This window comes from Doryrhamphus excisus, linkage group LG3 (genome assembly GCF_037039965.1).
Source record: "Doryrhamphus excisus strain RoL-2023G ecotype Guam linkage group LG3, RoL_Dexc_Guam_v1.1, whole genome shotgun sequence".
In the NCBI taxonomy this organism is placed as follows: Eukaryota; Metazoa; Chordata; class Actinopteri; order Syngnathiformes; family Syngnathidae; genus Doryrhamphus; species Doryrhamphus excisus.
The window spans coordinates 24046739-24065341 of NC_136359.1; the positions used below are offsets into that span (position 1 = coordinate 24046739).

An 18603-nucleotide genomic window follows, 5' to 3' on the forward strand; every position below is an offset into this window, starting at 1 on the left:
GATCTTGATCCTGGAGATCCTGAATCCACATCAGTTGGTTTGAATGATTCCTACTATCTGGGAATCTGTAATGCAGTCTTCCGGTATCTGTTTCTCCAGAGTAGCAAGAGAGTAACGGTATTTTGGGTGATGTACCAGAAAAAAATGTACACAGATGACTTGGTTGACCATGTAGAAGAAGTAGTGGAACTGGAATTGACATAAAATTTCCACAAACTAAAGAAGCCTGCCTATCAGTTCCAACTGTTGGTTCTCAAAGGAGTACAACATGCCAGACTGAGCCCACATACCTTGAGTACAATTTAGTTTTTTGGCCAGTACTCCAAGCCACAGATACAGGAAAGTAGAAACAACAGAACCAACCTGATACCTGATGAACATCAGTGATCTTGATCCTGGAGATCCTGAATCCACATCAGTTGGTTTGAATGATTCCTACTATCTGGGAATCTGTAATGCAGTCTTCCGGTATCTGTTTCTCCAGAGTAGCAAGAGAGTAACGGTATTTTGGGTGATGTACCAGAAAAAAATGTACACAGATGACTTGGTTGACCATGTAGAAGAAGTAGTGGAACTGGAATTGACATAAAATTTCCACAAACTAAAGAAGCCTGCCTATCAGTTCCAACTCTTGGTTCTCAAAGGAGTACAACGTGCCAAACTGAGCCTGCATACCTTGAGTACAATTTAGTTTTCTGGCCAGTACTCCAAGCCACAGATACAGGAAAGTAGAAACAACAGAACCAACCTGATACCTGATGAACATCAGTGATCTTGATCCTGGAGATCCTGAATCCACATAGAGCACAGCAGTTGGTTTGAATGATTCCTACTATCAGGGAATCTGTAATGCAGTCTTACGGTATCTGTTTCTCCAGAGTAGCAAGAGAGTAACGGTATTTTGGGGGATGTACCAGAAAAAAAATGTACACAGATGGCTTGGTTGACCATGTAGAAGAAGTAGTGGAACTGGAATTGACATAAAATTTCCACAAACTAAAGAAGCCTGCCTATCAGTTCCAACTGTTGGTTCTCAAAGGAGTACAACGTGCCAAACTGAGCCTGCATACCTTGAGTACAATTTAGTTTTCTGGCCAGTACTCCAAGCCACAGATACAGGAAAGTAGAAACAACAGAACCAACCTGATACCTGATGAACATCAGTGATCTTGATCCTGGAGATCCTGAATCCACATCAGTTGGTTTGAATGATTCCTACTATCAGGGAATCTGTAATGCAGTCTTACGGTATCTGTTTATCTGGAGTAGCAAGAGAGTAAAGGTATTTTGGGTGATGTACCAGAAAAAAAGGTCATAAGGTGGAAGGTATTTGGCTTTAGCTTTACTGAAAAATGACTTTCGGTCATGATGGTGGACGGGTCAGGAATTGAACAGGAAGGATCAGAAACTGGATTTGGCAGAGAGGAAGTTTGGATTGAGGCATAACCAGGATTGCAGGTCTGGGATTTTAATTGACAGGTAGAGTACAGTAGTAGTAGTAGTAGGTAAGCAAAAAAAGTACTGGTAGTCGACAGGTAACACCAGGGATGGACTATCCTAGACTCAACTCCACTTTCCCAACGCTCTGCACTGTGAATGACAATGTTACATCTCTGCTGACCAAAAAACGTTTCTTTGTCTTCTGCATTACCGAACTCACCCCCAGTTGAATGTGACAGTTCTGGACTGGAGCCAGCTGAGTAAGAAGGAGTGTTTGAAGTACGGGGGTTCTTTGGTGGGGAACGCCTGCAAGTACGTCCCGGATCTGGCGCTTATGTCCTTCATCCTGTTCTTTGGGACGTACTCCATGACTGTCACTCTCAAGAAGTTCAAGTTCAGCCGCTACTTTCCCACCAAGGTGACAATGTGACTTATTATTATTATTATTATTATTATTATTATTATTATTATTATTATTATTATTATTATTATTATTATTATTATTATTATTATTATTATTATTATTATTATTATTATTATTATTATTATTATTATTATTATGCCTCTCAATCATAAGATGATTTGCTTTGGTGAGTACCGTATTTTCTGGAGTATAAGTCGCTCGGGAGTATAAGTCGCACAAGGTCAAAAATGCATAATTGGGTAGATAAGTCGCATTTTTTGCGGGTAATTTATTTTATGTCATTATGTCATTGTATGGTCATATCACCTCCTACTTCGGTACGTGATAAAAAATAAATAAATAAAAATGTAACTATATTACCCTATATTTTACTATATCTTACTTATATGGGGAAATATGGGGTACTAACTATAAAAGCAATCCTCACTAGCTAAATGTACTGCAAAAAAAGGTCAGTCAGGATAATTCATAATGGCGCCTACAGAGAACATACTAACTCCTTATTTCTAAAACTTGCTGATATAGTTCATCTTCAAACAGCTAAAAATAATGCATAAGGCTAAAAAATAAACAATTAGCTACAAATGAGCTTTTCTGGTCATGTTTTAGTTTATTGTGCTTGTGTGACTGATGCACGATCGTGCCCGCTGTCCTGTGAAATGCGGCGTCTAAGTTATGAAAGAAGTTTAAGATTGCAAAGTGCATATGACAACGTTTTGAGATGGGTGTAATATTGGTGCATTTTATTTTTATGTCAACCATACGTACATGCAGGATGCTTGATGCTGCTCTTGTGCTATTGTGCACAAGTGTACCCGATGTTGTGGCCAGTCAATGCAGTTTAATGTTACCACTGTCTGTGTATTTCTAACTGAAAATGAACAAAAGTGAATACATAAGGAGTATTTTGGGATAGGCTGTAGTTTGGATATGACTGTTTATGTTTTCAATTACCTCCATTGACAGACTGCTTTTCAATACTTGCACAATTTTGTTTACTCTTGTCCAGAAATATATGTTGACTCTTCTGTTATTTTTATTTTTGCTTTTTATTCCAGCTGAGGAAACTCATCAGTGACTTCTCGATCTTCATGTCAATCATGACGTTTGTGGGCCTTGACATGCTGATGGGTCTCAAAACCCCCAAGTTAATTGTCCCGACAGAATTCAAGGTACGGTCTGTATTTTCTTCTTTCTAACATTTTATGCATGCTAACACTTTGTGTATGCTAACATTTTGTGTATTCTATTTGTGGATGCTAACACTTTGTGCATGCTAACACATTATGCATGCTAACACTTTGTGTATGCTAACATTTTGTGTATTCTATTTGTGGATGCTAACACTTTGTGCATGCTAACACATTGTGCATGCTAAAACTTTGTGCATGCTAACACTTTGTGCATGCTAACACTTTGTGCATGCTAACTTTTTGTGCATGCTAACTTTTTGTGCATGCTAACTTTTTGTGCATGCTAACAGTTTGTGCATGCTAAAACTTTGTGCATGCTAACACTTTGTGCATGCTAACTTTTTGTGCATGCTAACTTTTTGTGCATGCTAACTTTTTGTGCATGCTAACAGTTTGTGCATGCTAACATTTTGTGCATGCTAACACTTAGTGTATGCTAACTTTTTGTGCATGCTAACACTTTTTGTATGCTAACATTTTCTGCATACTAACACTTTGTGTATGCGAACATTTTGTGCATGCTAACACTTTGTGCATGCTAACTTTTTGTGCATGCTAACATTTTGTGTATGCTAACACTTTGTGTATGCTAACACTTTGTGTATGCTAACACTTTGTGTATGCTAACACTTTATGTATGCTAACACTTTGTGTATGCTAACTTTTTGTGCATGTAAACACTTTGTGTATTCTATTTGTGCATGTGAACATTTTTTGCATGCTAACACTTGATGTATGCTAACACTTTATGTATGCTAACACTTTGTGTATGCTAACTTTTTGTGCATGTTAACACTTTGTGTATTCTATTTGTGCATGCTAACATTTTTTGCATGCTAACACTTGATGTATGCTAACTTTTTGTGCATGCTAACACTTTGTGTATTCTATTTGTGCATGCTAACATTTTGTGCATGCTAACACTTTGTGCATGCTAACACTTTGTGCATGCTAACATTTTGTGCATGCTCACACTTTGTGTATTCTCTTTGTGAATGCTAACATTTTGTGCATGCTAACACTTTGTGTATGCTAACTTTTTGTGCATGTTAACAGTTTATGCATGCTAACATATTGTGCATGCTAACATTTTGTGCATGCTAACACTTTGTGTATTCTATTTGTGCATGCTAACATTTTGGGCATGCTAACACTTTGTGTATTCTATTTGTGCATGCTAACATTTTGGCATGCTAACACTTTGTGTATGCTAACTTTTTGTGCAAGCTAAGTTTATGCATGCTAACATTTTGTGTATGCTAACATTTTATGCATGCTAACACTTTGTGTATTCTATTTGTGCACACTAACACTTTGTGTATGCTAACTTTTTGTGCATGCTAACAGTTTATGCATGCTAACACTTTGTGTGCAGCAGTTTTCATACAACTCTGAAAGAAGAAATAGGGGGGGTGCATATCAGCATGATAAATGATCATAATACACAAATACAGGTTGAATTGCTCCTTGGGAACCATTCATTGTGTTAATCCGAATCCATCATGAGAATGTGCAAATCAAACACAAGACACAGATAAAAGGGCAATTTCAGCATGTGAATAATTGACAAAAGACCATCATAACTGTCAAAAAGCTTATCGTGCTTCCACTTACTGTTTGGACAAAGCAAATGCAAGTCTTGACTGAGGATGTAATGACACAAACATACGTATGATTCATTGCGGAACTAAAGTGTTTTCTTATCTCTGACTAGCCTACTCGGTCGGATCGTGGCTGGCTTGTGATGCCGTTTGGAAAGAACCCCTGGTGGGTTCAAGTGGGCAGTTTTGTCCCTGCCCTCCTGGTCACCATCCTCATCTTCATGGATCAGCAGATCAGCGCTGTCATTGTCAACCGCAAAGAAAACAAACTCAAGGTACGGGTGGATGTCTGCTCGAATGCTTTGCTTCCTAATTAAGATCAAGGTTGAATCCCAAATAATAATACAAATAAAAATAGGCAAATGATGCAATTCATAACAAATATTTCCTATCATAAAATAAAGTGCATACATTTCAATATTGTATAGGATAAATAAAACGCACATATTTTTACTTAGTGTGACATTTATTTCAAAACAACAAACTCTAATAAATAACCAGCACTGTAGTGACATAAACCTTGCCATGCACCATTTCAAGCTTTAAAAAAAACTCCCAGTTTTGGCCTCACTCTCTTCCTCTTGGTATTTTTTTCCTCTTAGTTATGGTATTTTGTTATATTTTACTTTTCCATAAAGGGATATTAGCTATTGAATGGACTCAAACACAGGGCTGGCTGATGATTAATGGGCTACAATGATTAACTCATTGCAAATACTAATAATAATAGTAAAAGTGCATGGCAGTATTATTGGATATTCCTAGCTGCAACATCGACGCAAGGTAGTTTTATAAAGTTATTCTATTTTTCTACAACAATGCCTTGCTTATGAAAACCAAATGGCAGATTTAATGTCATATTGGTGCATATTTCTTGTGACTGCCGCAATCATCTGGCAATTTTCCCCTTCACACAGTTGTCTGCAGGGACGTGACTAGGATGAAAGAAAGGGGGGGGGCGGTTATTCTGCGGATAAAATTCAACATGGCCGGCGTTTTATACATAATGACTATCTGTGCCTAAGCTTAACTGCTTAGAGTGGCTTTGGTGTCCCAAGGCTTGGTGGTTCCTGGTTTGCTCCTGAACAACCTAAACTATTTCTTTACAGTAATTATTATTATTATTATTATTGCATAATCCCCAACACACCAAACCATAACCCATAGAGCTGTGATGTGAAATACTGAGGGCCCATTTTTTTCTTTCTGTCCCTTCAGAAAGGTTGTGGCTACCATTTGGATCTATTCTGGGTGGGCGTCTTGATGGCCGCTTGCTCCTTCTTGGGTCTGCCCTGGTATGTTGCTGCCACCGTCATCTCCATTGCCCACATCGATTCTCTAAAAATGGAGAGTGAATCCAGCGCTCCAGGAGAGCAGCCGCAATTCCTCGGGGTCAGGTTAGGCAAAAGCATTTCAATTTCAGCAGAGCAAGAGTCTTGAACCAGTCATGATGTGCTATATATATCACTATTATACACTTACTATGGTGCCCATTATGGCATTGGATGCTCATATAACCTCCTACTGCGGTACGTGATTAATTTAATTTAATTTAATTTAATTTAATTTAATTTAATTTAATTTAATTTAATTTAATTTAATTTAATTTAATTTAATTTAATTTAATTTAATTTAATTTAATTTAATTTAATTTAATTTAATTTAATTTAATTTAATTTAATTTAATTTAATTTAATTTAATAACCCATAGAGCCAATTTAACCCATAACCCAATTAAATTAAATTAAATTAAATTAAATTAAATTAAATTAAATTAAATTAAATTAAATTAAATTAAATTAAATTAAATTAAATTAAATGGCAATTACATTTAATTTAATGTAGTTATTTTTTTATTTAAATTAAATAAAATTAAATAAAATTAAAAGGCAATTACATTTAATTTAATTTAATTTAATTTAATTTAATTTAATTTAATTTAATTTAATTTAATTTAATTTAATTTAATTTAATTTAATTTAATTTAATTTAATTTAATTTAATTTAATTTAATTTAATTTAATTTAATTTAATTTAATTTAATTTAATTTAATTTAAAGGCAATTAAATTTAATTTAATTTAATTAAAATTTAATTTAATTAAAATTTAATTTAAAGGCAATTAAATTTAATTTAATTTAATTAAAATTTAATTTAATTAAAATTTAATTGTATTAAATTTAATTGTATTAAATTTAATTTAATTTAATTTAATTGTATTAAATTTAATTTAATTTAATTGTATTAAATTTAATTTAATTTTATTTAATTTTATTTTATTTAATTTAATTGGAAAGCAGGAAGTGAACAAATGTAACAGTTACTGATTTTTGGTGCAGATTAAGTGTAAGAGTACCTCCATTTTTATAGGCTCAATAGTATTAGAGTGGAACCCGTTTAAGTCAACTCTCGTTGATCGACTCATCGAGTCTCGGTCCAAAGTCAAGCACTTTTATCAACATAAAATCCGAAACCAAAATTTCTATTCTTCATGTACGCATGAGTCAGCAAAACTCCTGTATTCATTAATCATCAAATAACTCGGAAAAACTGCAGTACCAGTGAGTCAGTGAAACCAGAGTCTTCTTTGAGTACTCCTAAGTCAGTGAAACTCGATTCTTTGGTGAGAACCCGTGAGTCAGTGACTGTGGAGCCAAAAATAATTGTGCAAGCAGTGGATGTATATATTGAGTTACATCGGCAACCGCTTATGTTGACACGAATCAGCCAATCAGAAGGATGTCGATTTAAACATTTTTCACTGTACTATAGTATTTGAACAACTGATATCTCTGGGAATATTCAGCTACTGTAAACCTGTGAGGGTCACTATTATTATTATTATTCCAGTCGGAGTGAAATAATTAGTAAAGAATATAAGAAAAATATTTGCTCTCATTTATCTAATGTATGTTTATCATTACAGAGAACAGCGAGTCACGGGCATCCTAGTGTTTGCTCTCACCGGGGTTTCCATCTTCCTTGCTCCAGTGCTGAAGGTATGAAGAATACCAGCAATGAACCACATGTGCTGTGCAAAAGCTTTAGACCAGGGGTCTCAAACTCAATTTACCTGGGGGCCACCGGAGCTAGGTTCTGGGTGAAGCCGGGCCGCATCGGGTTTTCAAAAAAAACCCCAAAAAAAACGCATTTATTAAAAACTGGAAAAAAAAATCAATAAAAAAACTATCTTCAATGCTTTTGCTTCTGCTATACCCTACACTTTTTCAGTACTTTGGTTCCGGTTTTCCACACCAAAATATCTGATAAAACATTCCACTGTTCTCAAATATCTTCATTTTTATTTTTCTATACACAAAATAAGATTTAAAAAAATAAATAAACAAATTAAGAATAAAGACAATAAATCAATCAATCAGTAATAAATAAGTAAAATAATAATAAAACAGCAAATAAGAAAAACGTAAGAAACCACATACAGTTGGTAGAGAAATATTTTTTTCAGATTCAAATGTACAGCATTAACAGTTATTTAACCTTTAACATGAACATGAATGAAACTTAATAATTTGACCCAATTAGCAAGTTAGCATCGTACTCAGTTCCATCTGGGAGCAGCGTCGTAACTTTAACAACATGTTTATCTTGACGTGTATTTTCCGTTTTTATTCCAAATCATTTCCTGCATTTATTTGTACCCATAAGCGTCATAAGCCTTTAGCTTCATTGCTAATCCAAAGCAAAACATGGCGGGGTAACAGGGTAGGGTAACGGTATGGGCGGGGCAAAAATCATGTTAATTGTGTCCGGTGTGCACACACAGCTTTAAGCTGTCATTTCAACATTTGGTATCAAAGTACGGGGCCTCAAAGTAGAGTCTCGCGGGCCGCATTTGGTCCGCGGGCCGCGAGTTTGAGACCCTTGCTTTAGACCATGATTGGAATTTACTGTAGGATTACGTGACAATAAAACGGTGAACGTTTGCACAGCACTGTGTAGTATCTTGTTTACCTTCCCATGATCCAGTCTTGTCACATGATTTCTGAACTTTGTCTTGTTTGTAGTTCATCCCCATGCCTGTACTATATGGCGTCTTCCTCTACATGGGGGTGGCTTCCCTTGGCGGAATCCAGGTACGCTTAGAGAAACGTGTTGGGATAAATTGGCTGCCCTTCAGTCTTATTACGTTTGTTGAGTGACAGCGAGAGAAATGATTTGGAGCTGCCAGACAAAGCAGAGAGCAGGCAGGCTGTCGGATTACTGACAGCTTGGAAATTATTTGAATTATGGATGTACGCACGATGTTGCATATACTGTATTTACCGACAACATTACTATTTTTGTAACAATATGCTATTGTACAGTCCAATATTTTCTCCCGCTTTTATATTAGTAGTTCTCAACATTTTTTTCAATTAAGTACTGGAAATATTATTTTCAAGTAAGCACCCCCCCCTCCTCAGACTACAGAAAAAGATGTAAAACACAGCACTGTAGCATCATTGTATGATTTATTACTGTCCAAACAGTTTGTTTGAATATTTTAAAGATAAAACTAAAGCCCTATTGTAATCGTAATGTTTATTATTATTATTATTATTATTCTCCCAAAATGATGAGAATCAGAATCAGAATCAGAAAAGGTTTATTGCCAAATATGATCAAACACATACTAGGAATTTGTTTTGGTATAGTAGGTGCAGACACATCTATTAAAAAAGAATGAAAAATACAAAATATGAAAAATACAAAATCGCGATCGCGATGTTGAGGGCCTTAACATGCCCGAAAACTCACCAAATTTGGCGAGCGCATCAGGTCTGGCGAAAAATTTGATATTTTATGGGTTTCAAACATAATTAGGGCTCGAGCACTGACAGTGCGAAAGCCCTATTGTAATCGTAATGTTTATTATTATTATTATTATTTTTCTCCCGAAATGATTGCAATTTTGAGGGCCTTAACATGCCCGAAAACTCACCAAATTTGGTGAGCGCATCAGGTCTGGCAAAAAATTTGATATTTTATGGGTTTCAAACATAATTGGGGCTCGAGCACTGACAGTGCAAAAGCTGTATTGTAATCGTAATGTTTGTTATTATTATTATTATTATTCTCCCAAAATGATCGCGATTTTGAGGGCCTTAACATGCCCGAAAACTCACCAAATTTGGCGAGCGCATCAGGTCTGGCGAACAATTTGATATTTTATGGGTTTCAAACATAATTAGGGCTCGAGCACTGACAGTGCGAAAGCCCTATTGTAATCGTAATGTTTGTTATTATTATTATTATTATTATCCCAAAATGATCGCAATTTTGAGGGGCTTAACATGCCCGAAAACTCACCAAATTTGGCGAGCGCATCAGGTCTGGCCAAAAATTTGATATTTTATGGGTTTCAAACATTATTAGGGCTCGAGCACTGACAGTGCGAAAGCCCTATTGTAATCGTAATGTTTATTATTATTATTATTATTATTATTTTTCTCCCAAAATGATCGCGATTTTGAGGGCCTTAACATGCTCGAAAACTCACCAAATTTGGCGAGCGCATCAGGTCTGGCGAAAAATTTAATATTTTATGGGTTTCAAAGATAATGTTCCAAAAATTGACTCTCTAGCGCCACCTTGAAATTTAAAAAAAAATTAGCCCCCGCCACCAGTTTCACCGATCGTCACGAAACTTGGTGGAGACGTCTATCATGACAGGACGCACCAAAAAGTCTCAAGAACGCATATTGCAAAACCAACAGGGAGTCGGCCATTTTTGATCAGCTGGGATAGCACCCCCGCGACCCTCCTGAGGATAAGCGGTAGAAAATGAAAAAAAAAATTGTTTTAACATTTTAAACATTTAACATTCTCTCTCCCACTTTATAATAAACATACAATAAATAATAAACAATAATAAACATGACAATAAATAATCTGTATACTTCACTTATTGTTCCCACGGTATATACACTAAATGTCAAGCAACCCCTGGCGTGACTTCAAGTACCCCCAGGAGTACTAGTACCACCATTTAAGACCCAATTAGGGCACCCCCCTGCAGTCCCAAGAAGGTCAAGTTATTTTTGTCTTCATATTATTAGAAATTTGAATATGTTTAACATGTACACACCTACAATAAGCCATGTGTTTACATTCTATCATTACAAAGACTTTAACAGGAGTTTATTCACTTTCTGTCTTTTAATGTTACTTTTTTTAATAAGGAGAGAAAAGAATAAAAAACATGTTTGTTTTTGTTTATGCCAGAGGCAACGTTCCCTCGAAGCTGTACATTAAATCCTTCCAGCGGAACAAAATAAAATCCAACCGAAACATTAAATAAAACGGACAAACTGACTTACCGAATACAAGAATTGTTACGCCGAGTGTGCATGAGTGATGCCAAAAAGAAGGTGGTTGGTTTTTTTTTTTTCTTAGAAGAAAGAAAACAACATTGTGAAACCCGCCATGCTGACCTTTTGAACTCACTCATATACAAAATACCACAGAATGGAAGTTGGAATGGAAGTTTCTTCCAGAGGAATAACCTCACTCTTAAATTAAATTAAATTAAATTAAATTAAATTAAATTAAATTAAATTAAATTAAATTAAATTAAATTAAATTAAATTAAATTAAATTAAATTAAATTAAATTAAATTAAATTAAATTAAATTAAATTAAATTAACCCCCGCCTCTCGCCCGAAGACAGCTGGGATAGGCTCCAGCAACCCCCGCGACCCTTGTGAGGAAAAAGCGGTAGAAAATGAATGAATGAATGAAAAAAAATAAAATAGGAAAGCAGGAAGTGAACAAATGTAACAGTTACTGATTGTAAAAGTACCAGATGGAGGGGTAGGATTTAATAAGCTTTGCTTCTTCCTACTCCTTTTGGACCATTACCATTACCATTACCATTATCATTACCATTACCATTACCATTACCATTACCATTACCATTACCATTACCATTACCATTACCATTACCATTACCATTACCATTACCATTACCATTACCATGCTAGGTTAATTGGAGATTCTAAATCAGGGGTGCCCATGACATCGATTGCGACCTACCGGTGTATTGCCAAGGGTCAATCGCGTAAACGTCACTTTGTCAGATGTCATATGTCATCAGTCAGCTAGCATTAAGCTCCCCTCGGATTTTTGCTCCCCCCGCGGCGTTTAAAGCTACACACGGAGATGCAACTTTCGTCTTTATTATTCTGATTACAGATCAACTCACTCAACGGTATTATGGTAAATGGTCTTTCTCGTATAGACACAGTTAGTACATTTAGTACCTACTGGTGATGCAGCATCAGGAACATCTGAGGGTTTAGTGGAAAAAAACAATAATGTTTTTGTTTCAATCCCATTTCTTATTTTTGTATTCTGAAGCCTAAATTCCGTCAGACTACATTAGTCTTTATTTGTCTCCCTTTTGTGTTCCGGGATGTTAGAAACTGACTTGGGTGTTTGAAAGTGACCTGACGTGGTTTTTCTTCACCCTCTGTAGTTCTGGGACAGGATTAAATTGTACATGATGCCGTCCAAGCACCAGCCCGACCTCACCTACCTGCGCCATGTTCCCCTGAGGAGGGTGCACCTCTTCACCCTGATCCAGATCATATGCCTGGCTGTACTCTGGATACTCAAATCTACATTTTTAGCAATCATCTTTCCGGTTATGGTATGTACTGAAATACTATACTCGATGAGCTATTCTTACAAATTGTACTACAGTAATCCCTTGCCCGCTTCACTTATTAATTTTTTTTAAATATGTATATTTATGCAAATATGACTTCCCCAAAGTAACAGCTAAATGAAGTGAAATACAAATATAAGGCATTCAGAAGACTCATTCAAATACATGATTATTTGTAGTATTCCACACTGGTCAGTAGATATCAGTCAAGCTACTACAATGTTGCCTGAGACACACAAGCACCCAACTTGATAGCCAAAACAACAGGCTTTTATTGCAGATGTGAATTTTCTCACAACAGGCACAATAATCTAGAACACAAGTTACTGACTCCGCTACTACATATGCATGTAAATGTGACTATAGGGGTGTTAGTTTATGTCTAGAGGTTTCTAATAATGTTAAAAACAGTATTCAGAAGGTCCTAAACAGGTTGACTACCAAAATAATAAAACTTATAAATAAGGAATCCTACTTTGCAGAAATTCACTTTTTTTACATAACCAGTGATAAATGAGGGATTACTGTAGATCAGGGGTCTCAAACTCAATTTACCTGGGGGCCACTGGAGCTAGGGTCTGGGCAAGGCTGGGCCGCATCAGGTTTTCCAAAAAAAAAACAAAAAACAGAAAAATATACAAACTTTTTCAGTGATTTTCTACAATAAAAGCTCTGATAAAACATTCCACTGTTCTATCTATCAGTAATAAATAAAAAATATAATAATAATAATAAAACTGCAAATAATAAAAACTTCAGAAACCACTTATAGTTGGTGGGTAGACAAATGATTTTTTTCAGATTAAAATGAACAAAGCATTATTAGAGCCCTGTAGACATGACAAAACACGACTATAGTCACATTTATACTCTTTTTATTTACAACATATTGCGCAACTGCAGGGTCTTGAGACACATGCTAACTCGCAAACTAGAGAGCTAGCGACCTAAACGGTAGCCTTCAAGTTATTTCCTTTCAACTTAAATAGCCAAAAACTTACCACTTCCACACGGATAGGGAGGATAACTATTAACAGTTATTTAACCTTTAACATGAACATGAATCAAACGTAATAATTTTTTCTGGGTACATGATACCATACAGCATCCATATCAAACTAACATTAAACTTTCATATCAAGGCGGGGGGCCTCAAACTAGCGTCATGCGGGCCACATTTGGCCCGCGGGCCGCGTGTTTGAGACCCCTGCTGTAGACAGTTCAAAGTTTTCTGTGTAACACATTTTTTTGTCATCTCGTCTTAAACTTCAGATCCTGGGTCTGATGGTTGTCCGCAAAATGCTGGACATGGTCTTCTCCCAGCACGACCTGGCTTGGCTGGATGACTTGCTGCCCGAGAAAGAGAAGAAAAAGAAGGACGATGACAAGACGAAGGGGAAAGACAAGAAAAGGCTCAAACTGGATGCCAGTGAGGATGAGGTGTGTAAAAACGGACTTCTGCTGCCCCCTGCAGCACATAAGTGCCTTTTTTCTAATCATATTTATGTGTGTACTATGTGTGTGTTTTTTTTGCAGGAGAAGTACAGCCCTTACAGCAACCATTCACCAAGTTCGGACTCAGACGTGGATCGCAGGTACTGTGTCCTCAAACTGCACATCCCCTACAAAGATCTGGTCTACCCTGAAGTTGAACAGTCTGAGTGGGGTGCATACTGCCAGCCCTCTGCTACACATCATGCTCTTTAAGCAACACATACATTGTACACAATACACACAAGTCACCGAATAGATGTCTTATTTTGTCTAGAGGATGTTTTCGTGTTTTTAAGTAATTGGAATAGCATTTGAAGTAAAGTTAAAGCTGTTTTTTTGCTTTAAAATTATATATATGTACATATATATATATATACACATATAGACAAACAACCATTCACACTCACATTTATACCTATGGACAATTTGGAGTCGCTAATTAACCTAGCATGTTTTTGGAATGGTGGGAGGAAACCGGAGTACCCGGAGAAAACCCACACATGCACTGGGAGAACATGCAAACTCCACACAGAGATAGCCAAGGGTGGAATTGAACCCTGGTCTCCTAGCTGTGAGGTCTGTGCGCTAACCACTCGACCGCATTGATATGAAAAAAAAAAACGGTCCATTTATGTCAACTTGTGTTGTTGTACAATGGATCCCCTGCAGAAGTGCGATTTAGCATTCCTTATCAGGAAGTTACCCAGCATGCTCTGCGGTTATTAGTATTGTTTTGAATGAAGTGAGGTCTGTCATCTATACATCTATGCTGTATCAGAGGCCGAATTCGGAGTTCATGCTTTATAGTTTTATAATTAGAGATTAGAGGCGGTACGGCGGTCTAGTGGTTAGCGCACAGACCTCACAGCTAGGAGACCAGGGTTCAATTCCCACCCTCGGCCATCTCTGTGTGGAGTTTGCATGTTCTCCCCGTGCATGCGTGGGTTTTCTCCGGGTACTCCGGTTTCCTCCCACATTCCAAAAAAACATGCTAGGTTAATTAGCGACTCCAAATTGTCCATAGGTATGAATGTGAGTGTGAATGGTTGTTTGTCTATATGTGCCCTGTGATTGGCTGGCGACCGGTCCAGGGTGTACCCTGCCTCCCGAAGACAGCTGGGATAGGCTCCAGCACCCCCCGCGACCCTTGTGTGGAAAAAGCGGTAGAAAATGAATGAATGAATGAATTAGACATTAGCATGCAGACCTCACACCTAGGAGACCCAGGTTCAATTCCACCCTAGGCCATCTCTGTGTTTTTTTTGTTTTTTTTCAAAAACATGCTAGGTTAATTATCCACTCCAAATTGTCCATAGGTATGAATGTGAGTGTGAATGGTTGTTTGTCTATATGTGCCCTGTGATTGGCTGGCCAATCCGTGCCTCTCGCCTGAAAACAGCTATGACGTAAATCTACATGACCGTGTAAACCTGCCATAAGTGACACAAAGATCTAATTGTCGTCTGCATAGTTCTGGTAGGACACATTGCAGCAGCGTATTAGCTGGCCTAAAGAAAGCATGTACAGATTGAACTGTAAGGGTCGCAGGATTGACCCCTGGGGATCCCCATATGTCATAACCCATGACAGACAGTTACCAATTCCAACAAAGTGCTTCCTGTCCTCCAGATAGGAAATGACTCTGTTATTTTACTTAAGATTTGGGTTCTTATGGGTTAAATCGTGAAGCGGAAGTACGTAAAAATGCACATTCAAGGATAAATAGCCACTTTTTCAGGCACAACTCTGCTACATTCTTAATGTATCGCCTTTTGTTGTTGATTCTAATACTTTTGTAACACCCGTATTGATATTTCTGTTTTATTTAATGGTGAAATGGTGAAATGTAAATAACACAACTAAACCGTGTCCTTTCCATGCACTTTAAGGCAATGCAGATCTTTGTCATGTTATGTTATGTATGCATTGTCATGTCCCCATGATGTACAGTATATGAATTTATTACGACAGGGAGGGACTGTGGTATGAATTCAAATGCACTGTGATGATTATAACGCATACAGAATAAGAATAGATGTTATTTAAGTTTAGGGATGTATTTGTAGAATCATTCAAAATGAAAAAAAAAAAAAAAGAGTTGTAATTGTTTTGGTTGTTTCTTTTGTCATCCATGTCCCGACATTGCATGGGAATTAATGAATGCTTCTGGAGCGTTTTATTTTGTAATATTCCCTCCCAAATCCACCCCCTAAAAAATACCCCCAAATACACTTGATGCATTTATTTGGTACTTTTGTCCTGCAAATACATAGTATTGTTTATGCGCTAGTGTTGTGTTCATTCCTTGTATGCAAATGACCCCCCTCATGTCTGCATTGCTTTGAAAGAGGCATGGTTTGGAAACTAAAGTGTATTTTTAAGATGCATGTACATACATGTACATCATTAAGTACATTGGAATTGATAAGTACATACATGTGCTTTCCATGCACTGTGAATGGTGAAGGTCATGGTCTCATACCCTGGTCTTCTACCCTGCTTTGAATCGATCCACACACACCCTATTAAAAATAACTGTTTACATATAAATACATTTACTAGCTGGCACACACACACAGCACACATCTACAGTATGGCACGTTCAAGGATCACCAAACAAAGTGAAATCATAAATGTGTAAACGAGGGGTCTCAAACTCAATTTACCCGGGGGCCACTGGAGTTAGGGTCTGGGCGAGGCTGGGCCGCATCAGGTTTTCAAAAAAAAAAAAAAAAACGCATTTATTAAAAACAGAAAAATGAATAAACTTTGCTTTGGTTCCGATTTTCTACAATAAAAGCTCTGATAAAACATTCCACTGTTCTCAAATATCTTAATTTTAATTTTTCTGCACAAAATAAGATGAAAAATAAACAAATCAAGAATAAAGAGAATCAATCAGTAATAAATAAATATAATAATAATAATAATAAAACGGCAAATAATAAAAACTTAAGAAACCACATATAGTTGGTGGGTAGACAAATGATTTTTTTCAGATTAAAATGAACAAAGCATTATTAGAGCCCTGTAGACATGACAAAACACGACTATAGTCACATTTATACTCTTTTTATTTACAACATATTGCGCAACTGCAGGGTCTTGAGACACATGCTAACTCGCTAACTAGAGAGCTAGCCACCTAAACGGTAGCCTTCAAGTTATTTCCTTTCAACTTAAATAGCCAAAAACTTACCACTTCCACACGGATAGGGAGGATAACTATTAACAGTTATTTAACCTTTAACATGAACATGAATCAAACGTAATAATTTTTTCTGGGTACATGATACCATACAGCATCCATATCAAACTTGCGTGGGCCGCACTGACATTAAACTTTCATATCAAGGCGGGGGCCTCAAACTAGTGTCCTGTGTGCCACATTTGGCCCGCGGGCCGCATGTTTGAGACCACTGGTTTAATCATTGTGAAACTTTATTAACAGTAATACATGTTTTCTGTACATTTTACTTTTATGATCGTGTATTTATAAGTTGTTACCAACTTATGATGAATGAGATGTGATTTTTTTCCTACCAAATAAACTTTTGTGATAAGTCAGAAATAATGAATAAATATTTGATCAATACACAATAATGCAACACAATATAAAATCTGTAGCATACATGTATCACTGTTAAAAAAAATGTTGTCGACCATTTTTACAATTATGCTTCACTTGTCATGAAGCTTTGCGATTTCACACTTTGTTCAGCAGTCCTTGAATGCACCATAGTTGCTGTGATACGCAAAAATAAAACTTTTATGTGGAAAATCACCAACAATTTTTTTAATAGTCAAAAATCTTACTTTTTGTGTACTGGAGATAACAGGCCAAAATGCGAAAACTAGCCATGTTCGGATGTACTTAAATATAAATATGAGAGCACAAACACAAAAATGTAAACAAATATTTTAAAAAAAAATTTTTTCAAGACGCTTTTCCTTTCTTCCCTATTATGACCAAGCCCCCCGCCCCTCCCCAACGTCCCCACCCTCCCTTACTTCACGTCTTTGTCTAAGTGTGTAACTGGACATTGCCCTTCCTCAGCATCACCCTCCACCTGAAGATATCCTGCCCGTCATCTCCGGCAATGCCATTGGGGCGCGGGACGGCCTGCCCCATCCCGCAGGTCAAGATCGAGGTGGAGTCTGACTACGACTCGGACGTGGACCACCATCGGCCTCGAGACATGAGCAGCGAGACCACGTTGTGAAGCGGACGCTGCTTACATGTTGATGCCTTCTGTATTATGCCATTCCTTTGATATATATATATATATATATATGTGTGTGTATTACTGTATTATTACTGCAAAAATATGTAATCATTGTACCAAATTTGTCTATGATGACAGAATGTTTAGGCCCTTTATAAAGGTATATATTTGTCATGTAAAGTACTGTGTATTTGTATCATATGTATATCTCCTTTAACCCTCCCCCCCACTCCAAACGCCTCAATGAAATGCTCCATTTTGGGACCTGGAAAAAAAAGAAACAACCAAAAGGTTTATGGATTAATGAGGTTATAAGTATAAGGTTAAAGATAATAGAGTTTTATGAGAAAATGCCCCCAAACTATATTTGAATAATGAATCAAATCACTCACATTATATATGAAATAAAAAAATACATGAAAAAGATGTGCTGTTTGTTGTTTGCTGTTGAAGGATCAACTTAACTTATATTCTACATTATTGAATAAATTAGGTACAAATAAAATAATTATTATTATAACCACAAATATTATTTTTGTAATTTTATGAATATTT

General features: G+C 36.5%; 1 protein-coding gene across 4 annotated transcripts in view; it reads left to right on the plus strand.

Annotated features, from left to right (window-relative positions):
- Nucleotides 1-18495, plus strand: part of slc4a5a (solute carrier family 4 member 5a) — a 50640-nt gene extending 32145 nt beyond the window's left edge. For 3 of the 4 annotated variants that reach the window (XM_058070073.2, XM_058070074.2, XM_058070075.2), the window contains exons 17-26: nt 1667-1858; nt 2923-3036; nt 4772-4933; nt 5877-6055; nt 7585-7657; nt 8684-8752; nt 12137-12310; nt 13601-13768; nt 13865-13923; nt 17880-18495. In XM_058070073.2, the coding sequence (XP_057926056.2) occupies nt 1667-1858; nt 2923-3036; nt 4772-4933; nt 5877-6055; nt 7585-7657; nt 8684-8752; nt 12137-12310; nt 13601-13768; nt 13865-13923; nt 17880-18045 (1356 nt within the window). In that variant the 3' untranslated portion in view covers nt 18046-18495. The remainder of the gene's footprint in view (nt 1-1666; nt 1859-2922; nt 3037-4771; nt 4934-5876; nt 6056-7584; nt 7658-8683; nt 8753-12136; nt 12311-13600; nt 13769-13864; nt 13924-17879) is intronic. The other variant, XM_078789209.1, reaches the window with a different exon arrangement.
- Nucleotides 18496-18603: the final 108 nt, after the last annotated feature.